Source organism: Passer montanus, unplaced genomic scaffold (assembly GCF_014805655.1).
Source record: "Passer montanus isolate IOZ18808 unplaced genomic scaffold, ASM1480565v1 scaffold5, whole genome shotgun sequence".
NCBI classification, from domain to species: domain Eukaryota; kingdom Metazoa; phylum Chordata; class Aves; order Passeriformes; family Passeridae; genus Passer; species Passer montanus.
The window spans coordinates 2,435,413-2,455,788 of NW_024369929.1; the positions used below are offsets into that span (position 1 = coordinate 2,435,413).

The window sequence follows — 20,376 nt, forward strand, 5'->3', positions numbered from 1 at the left end:
CCCTGCCAACAGCTGGAGCAAAGGAAACCCAAAGAGATGATTTGGTAATTGAAGCTGGTGCTGTGGATCTATCCATTTCTCTTTCTGGTCACATCTTCTGTTGATATTGGTTTTCCACTTCCTTTAAATTCATCAACAGTTTTAACTCAGTGACCCTTTTGGTGATCCAGGTCCAGACAAAGTGATTCATTTCACAGAGCAGAGGCATGCCAGCTGAATTCTAGTTCTGCATTAATAATAATAGTAATTGACCTCCCCTGGGTCCATTCTGCTGTGTAAGTTGGAAAGAAGATGTTAATGAAGCAGGTCCATCCCTGGGCTTCTGAATGTAGTCCTGCAGAATCAGATTTCAGTCTGACGGTTCAGAGACAAAGTCATTCCTACTGTAAAGTGTGATTTGGATGGAGATAAATCAGGAGCAAATGTGATCCTTGTAAACTTAAATTAAAAATACCTCTACTTCTCCTAGCAAAAGGCTTCTTTGTGACATACCTCCCCAACCAGGGACTCAGTGTTAACAAATGAAGCTTTTCTGGAGATATTTCTCATTCCTTCTTATCGTGTCAAAGTTGGCAATAGATTTCCTGATATTTTGTTTTTCTTCTCCCTCATTCCTGCAGGACTCAGTCTTAACTCAAGGATTTCTTTTGATCCATACAGACCTTTAGGAAATTAATTTCAAATACTTGATGTTCCAAATACTTTTTGACGCTTTAGGGTATATTGCTGGACATACTGTTGATAGTTTAAAAAGCCAAGACCCAGCAGCTGCAGGAATTTGTGCCCATTATGGAAAATGCAGCATGTTTTCTTTGGTATGGCAATACCAAAAGTCTGCTGGCATACCCAACTAAAGTACTTATAACCATATAAAGGGAATGCCTTTTAGGAATTGGACAAAAACACAGACATAATATTTTCCATCAATTAGATGTTGAGAAGTCCCAGACATACAATGCTGCAAGTGAAATTAGATGCCTTGGGAAACCTATTCCAAATGGAAATCTAATATGTGGGATCCTGACTCAGTCACCACTCCCTCAGTTTTCTACCCTCCCAAAATATATTTGGATATGCTAGTAATGTAAATATAGTAACATTACACCCAGTAAATATGCACAGATTGGATCATGCTGCACTAAATGCAGCCATAGACAAACCACAAACTTGCCTATAAGGTATTTTAAAATCATGCCAATAATGCACATTTGCCGAGTTTCCTATGTTGCTGCAGATGTGCAGTGCTACTATTTGTGGAATCCTTTCAGCAAACTGTATTATTTATAAATGGAAAATGAGGGAGTTTATGGTCAGCCTTCTGTCATAGTTGTTTGGCACATGGGAATTATAAATAGGACTGGGTAATCACTGATGTGCTTTGCATTTGGCACTATGGTCATTTCTGACCCAAATAGAGGCCACAGGAGATAAATACATGAAGGTCCCTACCAGCTTTTTTTGTGTGTTGAAGTATATTTTCTGTTTCACTCCCTGCTTAAGCTGCAAGCTGAATGGAGTATTTTGTTTTGCATAATTCTTTAACTGCTCCCCCAGCATGGCTCTTGTCAAAACAGTTTGTCCCCAAGTGTTTGGGGCAGTTCTCTGTTAGAGGAGTGAAACCAGCACGTCATTATCAGTGCCACTTGCCAAAGGTGTTTGAGAGCCATCCTGCAGGATGTCCAGGTGGAGAACACAACACCCAGAGCTGTAGGGGTGTGCTGATGATTTTTGGATGTAATCTGAAATAAATGCTCCCAAGAGCACAATAAGTCCTCTGCAAATCACATGCAAGAGGAAGTGTTCTCTGAACTCTGTGGAAAGCTTGCAGGCCTGGTGCAGAAGCACCAGGAACAACCCAGCACCCAGAAGATACCCTTTGCTTCCTCCTGGCCCGGAGAAGGTGGGAAAGAATTGCTGATGTTACTGGTGGAGTCATTCTCTTTGGCAACTCAAAGTGCAACATTTTTGTTTTCTTCTCACATCTAATTCATTTAATTTGCAAGTAGTTCTGGATATTTTTTTTTTAAACTTTTTAAACACAATCTGTGATCTAGTTGCATCCAGTTCTGCCTCTTCTTTGACTTTTTTCAATGATAGCTGCTTTCCTCATTTGAATTTAGTTGGCAGCTGTATTGATTGATGTTCCTGGTAGAATAGAATCCAGCTGTCTTCACTTAAGAGTATTGCAATGCAGGACAAACACTTTAGGCTGTGTCATCCATGTAAACAGTCTGTGCTTCTAAAGCTACATAAATCCATCTGGAAAATGACAATCCATGCTTGGGTTTTGCAGTGCTACAACGTGGACACAACATGGTCTGGGTTTTTTGCCTAAACCATTGCAATCAGATGGCAAGGTGATATGCCAGGCAGTGCTTTAATGAAGTATACATCAAGGTTGCTAAATAAATAGCTTTTGAGGCCTATGCATATCATTATTGTGGGAAATGTTTCTGCTAGTATATTAGATAATAGGTGCAATTTGAAAAAAGAACACGCAGTCCTGTTCCTCTCCACCCCTTCTGCACTCTTTGGGTGTGGGCATAAAATATCAAAATGTGTAGCTCAGCACATTTTCAGTTCATCTGGCTAAAAAGTTGCAAAGCAGCATAGATTTTCTTTTGCTTTCCATCTAGATCTGATGTACAAACCCAGTAGATTGTTTTTCTTAAGTGGGCTTTTTTCTTCCTCCTCCTTCTTCATATTTTGACACTGCACTTATGGGTAGTGCACCTTTGTGACCTTGTAACTGCTAAGCTTTTTGCATGAAGCTGTTTTTGCAGATGCAGAGAACAAAGGAAATTACCACCTTCCAGGTGTGCACCTGAAAGCACATTTCAGGTGTATAAACTGTTGTTAGCTGAGGAGTAGAATGCTTACTCAGTGAGAGCCCATTTATCCATGTTCTGATGGGTTTTATTAATTATTAGTACATGGCAGTTTAATCTGTAAGTTTGGGGCTCCCAGAGGTGAAGGGCTCTTGCTTTGTGGTCATTTCCTGAGCCTGCAGCAGCTCTGCACCACTTCACAGCAGAGTTTCTGCTTTGTGCCTCCACTGGCTCATCCAGCTATTCCTGGTGGAGCTGATTTCTTTTAATTTCTGTAATGGTGTTGCCAGCACTTCTCTATAGGGAGGTCAGCTAGGAAAATGACCGGGAGAGCTTACAATTCCCTATGATGGGTGAAAAAACCACTCTAAATGGCTCAGTCTTTTTAAAAACCCTCTATAATGAAATATTCTCAAAGCAGGGAAATGCATAGACAGGAGGAGTGCAACAGCTTGCTCTTTATCACTAAAAACTGCAAGCTTCAACATTACTTTTGTTAAACGGGGATTTTTTATCTTCCTATCCAATCACCCCCTACCACCAGGCTTTAAAACTCTTTTTTCTCTGGTCAGAAAGCTGGTTCAGATGCCATACCTGTGGTTTCCCTCATATTCTGGATCTTTTCATAGAACTTGGTTTCCATAGTAAATGCTTTTCAAAAAACGTATGGTTCAATAAAAGTACTCTGCAGTTCTTCATTTTATAAAGGAGTGCTCTCATTAACTCACTGTTGAATAACTTACCACCTCAGATCTGTTTGAATTCTACTCCAAATGTTCCATTACAGGCCATCTGACACCTCATGAAACACATTATAAGCTCCATTGCTAAGTTTCTGATCTTAAGTCTTAGTCCTCAAACTATTCTATCATACTTCCATTTGAACAAAATATGCTGAGACAGCAAATGAAGATCCATATTTAGCCATGCAGAAACCAGGAGAAAGGATAGGATGGTATTTACTGTTCAAAAAATTAATGCTTTCCAAACTTCCTAGAGTGGTGTGATGGGAAGCTTTTCTATTCTGTGTGTTGCCTCTTTTAATTTTGTTTTGTCAAGACACCACCATGTTTGTTGTGGGAATTAGAGAGGGGAGGATGGTGCACCACAGTTGTTCAGGGAGCCCTGCTGAACCTGAGCACAAACCACGACACTGACAGCACAGGGCTGGTTTCACAGATATGGAGAACTCCCCTAACCCATCAATTCCAGTTTAGAAGCAGTAACTCAGCGAGAGACCTGATGAAATCAGGGAGTTGGTGGCAGTCCTGCCTCTCATTTCTGCATGTGCCTTTTGAGCATCACTTCCCTGCAAGCCCCAGCTGCAGCTGCAGCTCTCGGGGGATGCAGCTGACATGCACGTGTGGGAATGCTGTGCACAGTGTGGAATCTCATCCTGCAGCACTGCCTCATGCCAGTGAGGAAACCACAGCACAGTGCTCCCACTAATCCCCTTTGGCAAAACTCAGCGTTGCCATAAAGCAATAACAATATTCATGGTAATAGTGATTTGTCCTAGTGATAAGGGAAAAATAATAACCCAGAAGTAAACTAATAATATCCTTTAAAAAGGCAAGATGCTGCTTTCAGATGTGACCTAGTTGTGTTTGGCTTGGGTTTTTACAACAGCAGTGTGAGCACCAAGGTACTGCAGTGCTGCTATATCCTGATCCTTGCTCTTGTAGACCCTCTGTACTCCAGCAGTTCTTATCAAGTTGCCTTTGCCAGTCCTTGCCTATTGATTACCTTATCTTCATCAGCTGGGAGAATAATTAGGCCCATTTCTGGTGAGATTTTTCACCTGGCTTAGCAGAGTGAGAAGCACGCAGACATTCTGCTACTCATGCTACCAGGGTCTTTTAAGTTTGTTTTTATGTCTTGCTGCATTTTGGATCACGTCAGTAATCTGTCACATCTCCAGAAACAAGCATACGAAATGTGGCAGAACATTATTTCACAATTTTGAGTGATTGTATCCTGCTCAGTATCATGGTACATAAAAAGAAATAACCCAGAAACTACCATAGTATTGGTAGAACCAACTAATGCCAAGCTGGTGCTTCCTTAAGTTGTCCTTCTATTTTCATGAGAAAACAAATGTGCAAAGCACCTAAATGGCTGGGTGGGAAATAATTTGAATCGGCAGTGCAAGTAGTGAAAACAAATATCTGAGCTTTTAAAGAAGGAGAAATATCTGTGACAATATGTAATTATATGGTTGTGTGATCATAAGTGCTCACAAAGCATTGGTGATGCACCTCTAAAATGATAGGTTTTGGTACAGCAGGATGAAACATATTCTGATTTTCTCCTGACAAAGACAGCACCTTTTTCACTTTGGAAAAGAGCACGCCTGTCTATGATTACCATGCTGGCTGTAGTCCCGTGTGAACCCCAACTGCCTCCTCTTTCATACAAACCACTGATCCTGCATGGATTTTTGGGGGCAGATATGAGAATTAATTCTTGTGTCAGGAAAACTGGGTCGTCTTCTTTTTTTTTTCTTTTTTTTTTTGTTTGGTTGGTATTTGTTGGGGGTTTTTTATCTTAAATAGGCTTTATAAATTTTTCCTTTCAATTTCATCATATAGAAATCCAGTGTATTTTTTCCTGCTTAGTACTGTTAAATATTTTGCAGGCTTAATTTAAACATAATGATTGCCTGAATACATTTGTTTTCTTATTTGGTTGACAAAACCAATGAAGCATTTACATTGCAATGCCTTGGCATGTTTTCAGTTTGGGATCACTAGACAGCTAAAGAGGAAGGGCTAAAGTCTGTGAAGGTGAAAATAATGCACTTATTTCCCCTTATGAAGCTGCAAATATTGCTCCTTGCAGAGTACCAGCCCTGCATGGAAAAGTCTAACATGGAATAAATGCTTTTGTGTAGCTTTGAATGCTGTGTGGCAACACCAATGTTTATACAGGTGAAGCAAGAAAGACAAGATTGGGAAGAGAGAAGTAAAATGTCCAGAGCTTTGGAATGGTGTATTTTCCCTGTCCCAGGTCACTGCACATCTGAAAGGCTCCTGTGGGTTGGGGAGGGTCCATGGGCCCCCTCAGAGGCTGGTGCCAGCTGATCCTGCCTTCTGAGCAAAGGGGCGTTGGGAGGAGGAGGCACTGAGGCCCCAGGAGTGGTGACTCCTCCCTTCCCTTCCCTTCCCTTCCCTTCCCTTCCCTTCCCTTCCCTTCCCTTCCCTTCCCTTCCCTTCCCTTCCCTTCCCTTCCCTTCCCTTCCCTTCCCTTCCCTTCCTCCTCAGAGATCCTTAGGAGTCTCTAGGGATAGGGCATTGTGTCATTTCTCTGCTTTTCAGAGGGGACTCCAAGCCCTTGCCTGTGTAAATGCACAAAGATACCGAGGATCCAGAATCACCTCAGTGTTTTCTTCCTTTTGTCTGAGAAAAATTTCCCAGTTCCAGAATCAAATACAGTCACTTTGACTGACTAGAGAGGCCCTGCCAGCAGGGCTTGGTGACCCTTGCTCTTGGATCTGCAGCACTTTGTGGGGTGTTGGCAGACCCACCACGGGCACCCCCACGTTCCCAGCTGGGAAGGCAGCTGCCTGCACTTGCTGCTTGTGTCTCTTCTGTCCTGAGCATTCCTGGGCACCCCTGTAGTGCACTTGATTTGGAGTCAGAGCTTTCAGGTTCTCTTGGCTCCAGCTCCCATTTGCTACTTGTCCCTGTTTCCCTTCTGTACTGAATGGAAATGCAGCAGATGCAGCACAGATACTGAGGAGAGTCAAGAAGCTGTCACAGGGAATACTGGATTTTCTCATTCCCTCCAAACTGAGGCTCAGAAGGAGCTGTCTGGTGTTTCATGTTGTTCAGAAACATGCTACAGGAAAATGTAATCCCTAAGTAATTGCTTCTATCAGAATATCCTTTGATTTTTACCATATGCCTCTCCTCTATGATTTTTCAAAATTATTAAGCAGATGGTTGTGAAGAAAAATGAAGATGATTTCTGAGTAACAATAGCATAGATCCTCTCAATTTTTCACATTGAGGTAGTTTGCCACACCTTATCTATTTCTCATTGGTACTTCTCCTCCTGATATCAATTTCTATTAATTTTGTATCATATTAACGATTTCCAGCAGTGCTTCAGAAGCTTCCTCCCTCTGCATTTTGGTGCAGATCTCATCAATACCTCTGAACTTCAGTTCTTTTTCACCTCCTTTTGAAGTGTTCTTCTGTTAGAAGTGATCCAGCTTCCATTCATCTCTAATTTGTTAAAAACCAGTGCCATCCATTCACTGATCCCGTGGCAGCCCTTCAGTGACATGCACAGAGGCTCCTTCCACCCTCACCTGCCTTGTCCTCAGCAGTGGGCAGCCTGGCACTTTGATCAGTCAGCTGCAGAGGTGCTTCTGGCTGCTGTACTTCTGGTGAATAAGAGAAACTTAACATACCTTGATCTTTTACACCCTTTTATTGTCTTTCACTTTTTTCTTTTTTTTTTCATTTTCTTCCTACTTCTGTGAGTAGTTATTTTCTGAGCTTTTCATTTTTTGGCAGGTATTTAATTTTTCACTATTTCACACATTCCTCAGTGTTACCTCACCTGTTGCAGATTTTTCAGAACACCTGGTTCTTTGGGATGGAGTCTGTAGAAGAATGGTGCTCTGACATTCTGGATCCAGGTTGTTCACCCCAGAAGGGTGAGGGTGGCCCTGTGGGTTTCAGCAGGACAGCTCAGATGGGTGCAGCAGGCTGCAGTTGTCATGCGGCTTGTTGTGGATTGTGTAATTGTAGTAGTTTGTTGAACAAATGGGAAGTACAGGAGCTCTGATGATGGACTTGGACTGAAAATGCAGATCAATTTCAGTAGCTCATGCTACAGAGCAGATAAACAACTCTTAGAATAGCAAAAGCACTGGTTTGTAGAAACAGACCCTAAAAAAGTCAGTAAAGACTTTTTTAATGACTTTGAGAAGTAAGTTAAAAAAACCTCAAATGTTTTGTCTTTTAGCTAAAAATGGATAGAATCATTAAAAGCATTGTTGAATTATTGGACACTTAAGAACCTAAACAATCCAGTAATGAAACTCAAGTGTCTCTGCTAATTGTAGCTTGTAGAGTACATGCTTGCAGTACATGGGCTTTGGGGTGAAGTTTGTGCTTTAAGAACAGGCATATATGTTCTAGAATTGACTAGAGAAGTGTGCCGGAGAAAGCAGCCTTGTGCTAGTGGTACCTCCCCAACTACAGCAGCCTTAAAGTCAAGATTAACAGCTCTTAAATTAGCCTTGATTCTGTTAGAAATGTCCCTCATATTTCATGCTCTGGAAAGGGATGTGGGGAAAGAATATCATAATGTTTCCCTGTTCTTTGACAAGCCTTTCAGTAGCCCTGTCAAAGATCCTTTAAAATGGAATTGAAATAATCAGGAATGATGTGCCTATGTGAAAAATGCTTGGCACTTTCTTTTCTCTAAGACGGGTGTATGGTAATAAGGTTTAAATTATGAGTTTAAAATGATTCTTATCAAGCAAGTGCTGGTAGCTCAGATCAAATTACTAAAACAGAAAATGAGAAGGTTTCTAAATCCTTTCCCTGTTTTGCTTTCTAAATAGGATAGAGAAAATATTGTCATGAGTTAAATTAATACAAATGCAGATTATAAAACTCAATTTTAGATGAAGCAATAGATGATTCTCTATAGGTGTTCTGCTCTATGTGCTCTGCTTTGTAATCAATTTATCAGCTTAGAATACTGCACACCCCTTTCCAAAGTGAAAGATGGTTCTGTGCAGGTGTTCTCTGAACTTGGTGATTATTAGCAAAACAGTGCTCTCAAATAATTACCTTCCTTTGTAAGTGAATCATCTTATTATTTTGCTTCTATTAAAGTCTAGTCTCCTTCAACAGTGTCGCGTTATCATGTGTAATAATCAGAATTATGCAAAGGAATTATCTGTATGGATTTCATGCCCAGGAACTGTATCATCGTTTATTTACCACTCTAAGTAGGCATGCAATGTTTTGTTTGTTTGAAGTACAGTAGTTGAAGGTGTATTGACTTTTGAAAATAGATCATTAAAGTTTGTTTTCTTTAAAGTTGAAGCCCTAAAAGCCATAATCAGCTGCCATTTATTTTCTACTAATGGAATCCAAAGTAATGAATTTTCTTTGATAATTTCAATAATGTAATGGTGTTGTGGAGGAAGATATCAGGAGTGAAAGCTGCTGAAGTGGCTCTAAAGTTTGAAGAAGCGAGAAATGAGAGAAATTAGCAATGATCTACCAGTACATAAACAGAGAATATGTTGGACTTGCCAGTGCTTTTATTCTGGAGGAGGAACTGAAGAAAATGCTAAAGCACAGTATTTACACCTGCTCTGTTGAGCACTGTGCTGCAAAAGAGGGGGTCAGACAGGCTTAGAAACCCATAAAACTGTGGCCTGAAGACTTAATTCTGGAGAGAGTCCCAACACGGAATTTTAATTGTCCTAGAAAGCATGTTTGCTTCTAAGCTTGTGTTTTGCATTGAGACATAGAAAATGTACAAGATCTATAGTGCAAAGCTGTATAAATAATGTATGTGCTCACAGGAGCAGGAAATATGCTGCTGATCAGACAATGTCAACTTAGATGAATCCTGTCCTGAAAGCTGCACTTTAAATGTGAGCAGTAAACCCACTATTGACATGTGGCACTACCAACTGAAACATCAATAGTTATAAAAAGAGTATTTCATAATGCAGAATCACTGCTTGGTTTGCTTGACTGGACAGATGCTTCTACTTTCAATGAAAGAAAATAATTTCCATATTAGTTCTCTGAGTGCCCAGCACAGCTTATCTGTCCCACTAATGCTCACATTCTTAATCACATTGTTGAAAATGGGCAAAATTTGCTTGCTGGCCTCCTAAAGCACAAGAGGGAGGTTTGACTGTCGCTGGGCATGACATGGGGCAGTTTAAATGTTGGCATATTTACAGCTGCTCTCGGGTTACTTCTGCTCAGTCTCGGAGTGGGTGCAACTCAAATTCCTCCTGTGGAACATCCTCATCCCATATGTGAGACTGCTTCCATTGTTCTCTGGCAACTTGACTTTGACATCATTTCCAGACTTTATGGGCAGGAAGCACAACTCTGGCTGGCTGCAGATTAACATTTCTCTGGTTATTCTTAAGATTAGCTGAATCATTTAATTTGTTCAACAGATGAGAGCATTGCCATAAGCAGCAAGGAACAAGAGGCTGAAGTGCTGTGAGTGCCCATGGCACATGGAGTGGCAGAGGATCCACTGGGATATGCCCATATCATCTTGGTTGTTGAAATATTCATCAGAAAAAGGCCAAAAAAGGCCAGGAAATGCCAGGGTTCCTTCTTGGTGCTGCATCTGGCCAGACACATTTGTGAGGAAACCTGTCTCACTTCATCTCATGCTCTTCTCACTACTCCCATTTCTCCTGCCTTGGCTATCCCTGATGATGCAAAAGAGGGCAGAAAGGGAAGCCCAGGGATTAAAAAAATGGAAAAAACCTGTTACTTATCCCTGGTATGTAACTGGCTAAAGCCAGTAGTCAGGTCAGTCATAAATTTGCTGGGGGTAGCAAATGCTCCAGGCTGGTCTTGGGCATCCCTGTGAGCATTGCAATTCTTCTGTGAATGGCTCTATGCACAAATGTTTGGGAAATGGACCTAACACCTCGTGAAACCCAGTTGTTACCCATAAAATGGAACAAAAACTCTGTAGACCAAAGGCTTTTTAGGGAAGTGAGAACTTTTCTAATACTGCTAAGGTATTTTTCAGAAGGGGACCAAAGCATTCTCAGCAGGCTTCCAGAAGGCCCCAGCACCTGTCCAGCTGACAGGATCTCTGCATCCAGGCATCTGCTCTCATCTGGAATTAAATAATGAATTCAATTATGAGTTAAAAATGGTTAGGCTTAAGATGAAAGATGCTCAGTTGGTAACTGAGCAGCTTTGCCCACCCTGTCTCTGTGCTACAGGAGCCTACAGCAAGGTGGTAAGGAACAAAAGGACTTTGGAAGATCCTCAACTACACTGAAGATGTTCCACTACAACCAGCATGGTTCTCTCTTGGTTGATTTGCAGGAAAAGGTGGTTCTTTGGAGAGCCTGTCTATTCTGAAAAATTATTATATGGCAAGGATCCTTAAACAAGGGTCTAGTAATTACTTCTTTGAGGATAATTAGTATCTTGCTGTTCTTTGTGTTGCTGCCAATCAGCAGTTGGTTTATACACTGTCTGTTGACTTTTCCCCACCTAAAGGGATATACAGAACAATACATAGCTGCAGTTTTTGGCAAGAAACTCTGGCCAAATACCCTGGTAAGATTATGCATGAAAAAGAGAGCTCTAACAGCTTTCAAACAATTCCTGCTTTTTGGCAACATTAATGTCAGGATGTTGCAGGAAGATTCGATCCTTCAGAACTGTATAAATGGGGATCTTTCTGAGATCAAAGAGGGACTCTGCAGTGGCAGCATGATCACTAATCCAATACCTATCACTTCATAATGCCCTTTTAGGTGTAGGCAAAAGGGGGAGGCTACCAAGTCCAGTGTGATCTATGTCTTGCTAACTTTGTATTCTTTCCATGGCCCCACTTGCAGTTGGTGGCAGATGATGAATTGGTGATAATCTCATCTTTCTAATCACTTTATTTCCAAAGTGTACTGCTGTTACCTTAGATTCTGAAAAGCAGCAAATATGATAGCCTTTCAAGGTGAGAGGAAGCTGGGTGAAAATTCAGTTGACTAGACCTTTAAAATTTTTGCTATTAACAGCATGCCTAGCTGATAATAATGACTTTAGGCTTACATTTCATCCAGATGAACCCCAAAATATTTGGTCAACTCATACTTCATTTCACCAGGTGCAGAACTGCAGCAGCTGTTTGGCAAAGCACAGCAAGCAGTTCAACAGTTGGGGATAGCAAAGGACTTAATTGGGAGTTGTGGGGTAGTCTCTACAATGACTTGATGAAGACATATAGCTGTAGGCCCACGAGGCACAGAAGCACACCTCCTCAGCAGGAACTGAGGCAGGGATTTCGTCTGAAGCAAAATGGAAGGATTGCAGGGTCAGCATAGCAGCAGTTTTAAATAGATGAAAAAGAGGCAACTTAACGAGAACAACCTCAGTTAGATTAATCTTCAACAGTGTGCTGCTTGGATGGCTAGAAATAAATGAAGGCTGAAATACCACTAAATCTAGAGGGGGATATGTGTTAGGGAGCAATCATTTTCTTTTTGGGGGTGTTGCATGTTCACTTGGAAGCCACTTAAAGATTGATTGCCAACAGGGTGGGCAGAATTGTGAATTGTGTTTTTAAAGATTGTCTGGATCTGCAGTTTCCCTACACTTGGTTTTGGGTGTATTTGGTAAACAAGGATGTTGTGATCACTGCACCTGCATGGTTTCACACATGGCTGTTGTTGAGTAAGAAGCCAAAAGGGCAAAAGTAGAATGTTCTGATGCTTGGAATTTGTTGTAGGTTTTAAACTCTGGTTCATATTCTAGACTGCAACACTGATATGAGCTGGGAGCTGAATGCTTCCCCTGATAGCAGGATATGTGATTGGGCTGCAATTGGAGAAAGGCTTTGCTTTCAGTATCACCTGCTTCTTCCCTTTCACCAGCAGCTGTTGGCACCATCTCTGGGCAGAGTGTAACACCTCAGAGGAGCTCTTTAAATGCTGAAAAGAAATTTTCAACATTTTCTATAGATGTTTGAAGTCCTGAAAAGCACTTGAGCATTTCTGAATGTGACTGCTGCCTATTTGAATCAATATAAGATTTCCTAAACATTTGAAAGAACTTACTTCATTGCAAGCCTATGAAGACTTCAGAAAAACAATTAAAAATATGCACAATTATGTGGATTTATACTGCCAGTCTAGGCCTATTTTATAAGTGAAAACATGTATGTAAAACTAGCTGTAGGTCATTTTAAAAGAAGTGAAGAAGCTGTCTTTGCTACAGCTGAAAATGTGGAGGCTCTGGATGATTTATTGAAGTGCCCTTATATCACATTTCCTTCCCAGTAAGTAGGTTTTCATCTCCCTGGGAGGATGCAGCATGCAGCCCTTGCCCTGCGAGAGGATTGCATGCAGTTGTGTCTGTAGCAGTGATAGAGCAGTGGGGAAATGCTGTACCTCAGAGTGGTTTGACAGCTTCAGCTTCATAACAGCCCTGTGTGGCTAAACCTCCTTCAGACAGGAGGTGATTACATGACACATTTTCTTTTTTAAGAATGCTTTTTTCCTCCATGCTAGGTAGGGAAGAAGGGTGGTGGTTGTGCCCCGTATTTATTATTCAAATCTTAAATTTTAGTGATAAGGAGATCTCAAAATTATTCCTAAATTAAGCCTAACCATGCACCTTAGGCAAGAATGCAAAACTTGACCCAACAGTCTGCAGAAATGCTCCCCACTGACATTTCAAGTCAGAACAACATAAACATCTTTGTTTAATTAGTTGCATTTTAAACTACTTCTGTTTGGGGATGTCCTTGAACAAATAGTTAGGAGTAGTTGTTGGTTCATCTTGGAAGCTGAATTTATTACTTTGCTCAGTAGGTTTAAAAAGAGGTGGGGGAGGCTTCTCAGTGTTTTCTGTCCTGTGCTTAGAATACTCAATTAATACTGTCTCTTGCATTACCAGTGCTAATAGCTGTCATAGGTGTTTCCCCTTTCTCTGTTAGCAATTTAACACTTCTCTGTTTTGCAGCAGGGTTGAAAAGATTTCTAGAAACAGTTGTTTCCCTCAGATTGCTGCAGAGGCTTGTGGTTAGGCTGACAAGCTGAACACCTTTTATGTCAGCACAACACAGAACAATACTTGATAAGGTTCCCCAGTCTGTTCCCATCCCCAAAGCTGCAGTCTAAGGTTTGTAGTTCCCGGATGTTTGGGTGGGCTTAGGCTGTGCCATAGTGGCTCAAAGGATGAGCACGTGCTTGGTCAGTGTCTGTTTGCAGGCACTGCTCAGTCCGAACCATTAATAAACACATTTGACACGTTCAGGAGGTCTTTGAATGCAGAAATCAAGGCAAGAATTCAGTGTGCCCTCAGATGTAGTTTCTCACTCCTGTGAAGAGTTTGCAGCCTTGCAGTGTTTCATGGGTATCTATCAAAAGCTGAAGGAACAGGCAGGATAGACAACAAGCTTCTGGAAGCTGGGAAGCATTCCCATCAGTCAAATGAAACCCTGCTGCACAAACAGTGAGAGCAATTGCCTGTCAAGTGTACTGTAATACTCAGCTCAGTGTTATTTGACTGGCATGTTGTGTTGTCACTGATACGGTGTCTGAACTCCAGAGAGACTTTCACTATTGCAGCAGTTTGGTAAATGGGGAAGGAAGTGGATTTTGGATGGAGTTTTCATGATGAGGTCAATGTGAGACAGAAAACCCAAGTTTTCTGCAAATGGATGTGTTTACATTTTCAAAAGTCAGCAGATTGCTTGAGATGGGATATTGATAACAAACAATAAACTATTTTAGGTATGCTCTTCTCACGTAAAATGTCTGATGACAAATCTTCTATAATTTTATGAAGTAGCATTTGTGAGAATGCAAATCTGTGTTGTCTGCTTATTATTGAAGTTTAGCACATCAGATGTCATTGCAGATTACCAGTTGTATTTCAGCTGGACTGGAAACAAATCCAGATCAGTAATAATGGAATGCTGTGTACCTTAAGGTTAAATGTCTGACAAGACAACTCGTGCTAATGGACTATGACATTTTTCAGGCCATCGGTCTGACAGTACTTGCTGTGTCAGAGCAAAATGTTTACAAAAACCTCACTCCACATTACAATACATTAAGACATCATTCTTCTCTCCTGTGCATGCTCCAAGCTTTCTGGCTGCATCTAAATCCCACAGTTGGCCCATGTGTAAAAGCAGCATCTTCCAGGCCCTGAAGAGCCCTGAGCAGCACTGTTAGTGGGATTTGATTCAGTCCAGAATGCCCTGTAAGGTTTCTGTTCGGTACATTGCAACCTTACAGCTTGTGCTGCAGGTAAAACTCCACGAGCACAAACCCATCTGGGACCAGCTCTGCCACTGTAAATTTTCTGAGCAGCATCTCACTATACATGTGCTATTGGTAGGAATGGCTTAATGTAAGGAGAGCAAATATAGATGAAAAATGTTATGACAAAGATACCTGCTAAATTTACACTACTGCAGCAGATTAGCGCTTGGAATTTTTAATATTTTAGTGTTTTTTGAAACAAGGAAAATTTAAAACAGTATTTTGCATTAATGGGGCTTGAATGACTAGACTGATAAATGGTAAGTACACTTGGATCAAATCACATTTAAATAATATCATACTGTATTAAGAACTCATTAAATAAACAGGTAAGAATTAGCATTAAGGGTCATTTAATACTAGATTGTTTCAGTGTCCTCATCTCATAAAGGCTTTCTAAATATAGGGATTTGTTTCAAATATTAAGATGGTTCCTCTGGCTTTTGTTTGTTACTATTTTTCCTTATTTTTCTTAAATACTTATACTTCTGATTCAATTAGGTTAAATGGTATAGTATATTCTGTCCCCTCTTAAACAGCTTGTAATGCATCACTTTTTTTGTGTGTGGTTTTGTATTTCATGACAGTTTATTCCAGTAGCTAAGACAGGAATTGGAAAACATACTGGTTTTGTTAATGCAATTTTCAGCAAAGTGTGGGGTTTTTTAATAGGTTGGATTATTTTTGTGTCTCTGTGTGTGTGTTCAGTCATGCGCTATCCCTCCTGTAGTGTGGCTGTGTGTACATCCATGAATGTAAAACTTCATCCCACAAACTGACGGTACAGTGACATCTGATGCTATAGAATAGATGAAAACTCCAGCAGTGGTACCATGCTTCAGACGTTCCAAGTAAATCCTAAGAAAGCACGAACCCATCCCCAGACAGGTTTGAAACGTAAACGCTGCTCTGCTTGATCGAGTCAGCGGCTATTAACTGCAGAGCGCTGTGCCAAGATGCAGCGGCAGCGCGGTTATTTTTTACCCAAAACACCACTTCGGGGGGGCTGCGGGGAGCAGACGCGCACCGGAGCGGCGGCCGGGAGCCGGGGGACGGCAGCTGCTGCGGGGCCCGGGCCCGGGCAGCACCTGCCGTGCCGTGCCGAGCCGGGCCGGCGGCGGGGGCGGTGCTGCGGGCCGGGCGCGCCCCGTGACCGCCCCTCGGCGCCGGCAGGGGAGGGGACGGGGCGAGCGCTGTAAACAAGGCGGGGGGCCGGGGCTGGCTCCGTGTCAGCGGGTCACATGGAGCCTCATATGGGCCGGGGGATGGCGGCGCGGCGCGGCTCTCCGCTGGCGGGCGGCGGCTGCTGCTGAGGCGGCGGCGGCGGCGCTTCACGCCGAGGGCCCGTCCCGCCTCTCCTCCCCGCCTCCTGCCCGCCGCGCTCCGCTCCGCTCCCCGCCGTTCGCCGCTGACAAATGATGTGCGTTGTGCTCGCCGCGATGAAAGGTAGGCATGGAAGCCCGGCCCGGGCAGCGAGCGGGGCCGGCCGCAGTCGCGGCGCGCTCGGGTCCGGCGCTGGCCGTGCGCGGCCCGGCAGCGCCCGGAGCCGCCGCGCTGTGGAGCGGCGCCCGCGAGTGAGAGCGAGCGGCACGTGCCGGCTGCGCTGCCCCGCGCTGCGGACCCGGCGGGGCTCGGGCTGCCTGCGCGCCCGCGAGAAAACCCGCTCTAAACCTGACTAGCAAGGAGGAAAGGACGTGCAGCATCCTCTGGGCAGCTGATGGGGCTGAAATGCCGTCTTCAGGCAGCTGCTCGTCTTTCAGAGGCTTTGGAGTAAAGGGAAAAAAGCAGAGTTACTTAGTGACTTATTTTTTCTAAACCTGGAGTTTTCTCTTCTTGCGGATTCGAGTCCTTAATGAGGGGCAGTGGCAGACTGAGGACAGTCAAACGAAGTTTTTGATGAGATACCAAAAGTTTAGAGGTACGTTTGTAGTCTGCCCTGTTTTCTGATAAAATTAGGTCCACAGTATTTTTAAAGTCATAGGTTTGGGGTTTTTTTAAGTATAGGGGGAAAAAAATCGAATCTGAATAACCATCTTACTTGCATGCAGTATTCTTTCACGCTAATCTAAGCATATTAATTTAATGCCCCCACTAAAACACTAAATGGGTGCTGCTTAAAATGAATTATAGGCAAAATTTCTCTTTAAAAATTTAGCTACTTGGAAAAAGAATATTAAGTTTTGCTTCAGTTAGAGTCTGTTTTCTTTTTTTTTCCACTTTGTAAGGCACTAGGTAATGCACACCAGTAGCAGCATAGTGTTTAAGGACGGTAATTTTCAATTACTCGGCTTCCTTTTTCTTCTTGGAGAGAAGCCTATGTGAATAAAAAGAAAAGCACTATATTCATTAATCATTAGCTATGCTGAATGTATTTGGCAAGAAAATGTAATTGGGTTGATTCAAATACTTGCATCTATAACAAAAGGAAGTGCATTTTTTAAGTGCAAACTACATGGATATTTTAGCAGTCCTTTAGAATTCTACATATTCTGATAACAGTTTTTCAGCGTATCCCTTATAAGCCTGTTAAAACCATGAAATTAAATAAACAAATTTTTTAGAAGAGGGAGGGAAGTAGACACAAAAATATTGGGGAGTGTGATTATGTTGTGTGCTTCTGGACAGAGATTTGAGGTGTGTTGTAAAAGAGCAAGCAGATGATTTGCAGCAATTCAACTTTGAAATATATTTTTTATTCTCTTGGGAGTTTCCTTTAAACCAATTTCCACACTGATGTAAAATCTTGGCAGAGCCCAGCTTTTGGATTTTAAAGTGTAATTCCTAGTGGCTTTATTATGGAAATGCTTCGCTCTTTGTACTTTTTACAGACTACTTCTATAGTACATTTAATTCATGTTTCACAACATTTAGTTTTCTAGTGCATTGGAAAACTTCCTTGGTTTCTTATCCTTTCTCTAATTTGCTGGACAGGGTTCAGCTGGAGGAAATGTGTTGTCATTTGTCTTAAAAGGGCCTCTGACTGCTATGAAATAATAGATCCACAGGCCAGCATTATGATTTGAGAGGAGTAGACCAGTAGAATAGGGAATGGAGTTCAAGCTCAAAAGTAAAAGGGAAAATGCAAAATCTGGAGGTGAATTTGGTATCATGTTTGTTCTCTATTCTGTGGTGATGTCTTCTAATCTTTTACAGTTCTGAAGTTAAAGTGCAAAAAATTATGTTATTAAGGAGAATATGGGGTTTTCATATTTGGTTTAATTTTATTTTTTGGGTAAAGAGAGGGAGTATTATTGCCTTTCCTATTGTTGTTTAGATAGCCCAAACTGATACCATGTGAAGTTAATTTGTGAGTTGTTTTATTTTTCTTGCAACACGATGTTCTGGCCAACATGTTCTCTTTAATTCTGAAAATTCCTGAGCCTGGGTCCGGGTTTGGGTGGGTGAAGATGGGCCAGCTGTCACACATGGAGAGCTGCACTCACACACCTCAGGTGCTGGAACAGACCAGTGCAGGGAAGAGCCTGGGCATGTCTTTGACACAGGCTGCGTGTTAGGAAATGAAACTTTCTCATTTCAGGCAGAGCAGAAAGATGTTTTTTTCCAACTGATTACAGAGAAAACAGGCAGAGATGAAACATCAAAGTTCTTAATGACTGAATAAGTATTTTCTAGATTGATGGGCTTTTAGAAATTATTTATCCACTTTTAGAAATTATTTATCAACTGCTGTGCGTATGTGGAGTATCCAGGAAGCTTTGCATTTTTAGTTTGTAACACAGGCAAGTCAGCTAAGCAGCTGACACTGTTGAGGGACACAGCAACTTTACGTGCTCACCAGTGGAGTTTGCAAAGAAATCCGATCATTCTGCCGGCGCAGTCACTGGTGCAGATCTTATTCCAGAGAGTCTTCCCTGGCAGGAGCACCAGGGTGACTTGAAGGAGAGTGGTGCTGAGCTGATGAGCAGGTACACCACGCTGGGGTGGAATCAGGGCTTGGTTTGTCAGGCCAGTACAGAGCCAGAGGGGAGCCCAAGCCCAGGGGAGATTATTTCCTTGCTCTGGGGTTGTTCCATGTTCTGGTGTCTGCTTTGTACAGAGGTGTGTCAGTCAGTGCTGTGAGAGCTCAGGTACTTGTCTTGTGCCATCATCAAGCCCGGACAGAAGGGTTCAGTCCACTGATGAGTTATAAAATATGGACAGGAACCTGGCAATAGTTACTTTGTTTTTCTTGTGGGCATTCCTAAATAGAGATTGGTAGGAAGACTGGTGTAAATTTTCGAAGCTTTTAACCCAGGTGTATTTACTGTTAAGGTGGCATTTGAGGTACTAATCCTGACTACTGCTGTGTTAATGTAAAGTTCAGTCTGTTGCTGTTTTGTGGAAGATGGACCAGATGAGTAGAATCAGTTGTTCCTAGGCTGTAAGGGAAATTGTTTTACTTTAGTGGTCTGTGCTTGAATCATTGTAAATACAACTAGCTTTTCTACTGACAGTGTCGCCAAATGAAAATTCAGTCATTAAAAACCCCTTGTTTAAGGAAGACGACTCCGCTGGTTTCCTTATTAGTCCACAGGATTTTTGGAATCTGCTGCATTTTTGCGGGGAGTCCGAGCTGCAGCGGGGGCAGGAGGCAGCACAGCCGTGCAGGAGGCAGCACTGCAGGGGCAGGAGGCAGCGCTGCCCCGGCTGCAGCCGTGCAGGAGCCCTGGCTGCAGCCGTGCAGGAGGCAGCACTGCAGGGGCAGGAGGCAGCGCTGCCCCGGCTGCAGCCGTGCAGGAGGCAGCACTCAGCACTCCTGGCTGCAGCCGTGCAGGAGGCAGCACTCAGCACTCCTGGCTGCATGCGGGCACTCCCCGGCTGCCGCTGTCCCGCTGCCCCGGGTGCTTTTCCTGCAGGGAGCGGAGCTGCTCCGGGGGCAGACAGGGATGCGCGCACCGCTGCTTCATTTGGGTGAGCTTTTCCCAGTCTGTCAAGCCTGACCTTTTGACGTGTTTTTTGTCATGTATCCTGGCACCAGCCTCCCAGCACGCTGGTAATTACTCAGTGTTTTTCACCAGGAAACAAATGCCTATGGAAAAATATCTTGCCATAGTTTTTTTAAAAGGTAGCTTTGCAAATTGAAGCGTGTTTAAATTTACCTTCTCTGTGGCACTATTGAAAGTTAAATCCAGTTCAGCAAATACTCCAGTACAGAACTTCTGTTGACTAAATATTAACAGAATCTGGCCTTTGGAATTGCTAGCTGACAGGCTGTTTTCTTGCTGCTTTAATTTCATGTGACTGATCTGAATGTATCTGCTTGTATCTAAGACATTTGTTGCATTACATTCACAGGATAAGATTGGTTTGAGGTTTATTGCTGAAATGTACTTTTCAGGCTCTTTGAAAGACTCTCGAGATTTAAAAGTAAAAGAGGAAATCTGTCTTTGTGTCTCGCTCTGTGAAAATCAAAGCAGTTGCATGCTCTGTACAAGTCTCAGTTGGGGACACTCATTTCAAGTAAGGAGATTTTGTCCTGTTTAGGTCAGCAGAAACTGTGGGTGCTGAACATCTCACTAGATCAGA

The 20,376-nt window shown here is 42.5% G+C and overlaps 1 protein-coding gene across 3 annotated transcripts in view; it reads left to right on the forward strand.

Annotated features, from left to right (window-relative positions):
• The window catches only part of RORA (RAR related orphan receptor A), a 352,717-nt gene that overhangs the window by 264,953 nt on the left and 67,388 nt on the right, over nucleotides 1-20,376 (forward strand). The window contains exon 1 of one of the 3 annotated variants that reach the window (XM_039723050.1): nucleotides 16,011-16,296. The exons of the other annotated variants lie outside the window; for them this stretch is intronic. Coding sequence (XP_039578984.1) covers nucleotides 16,266-16,296 — 31 coding nt within the window. The 5' untranslated portion in view covers nucleotides 16,011-16,265. Of the gene's footprint in view, nucleotides 1-16,010; nucleotides 16,297-20,376 lie in introns of those variants that run through there. 3 annotated transcript variants of the gene reach the window in all.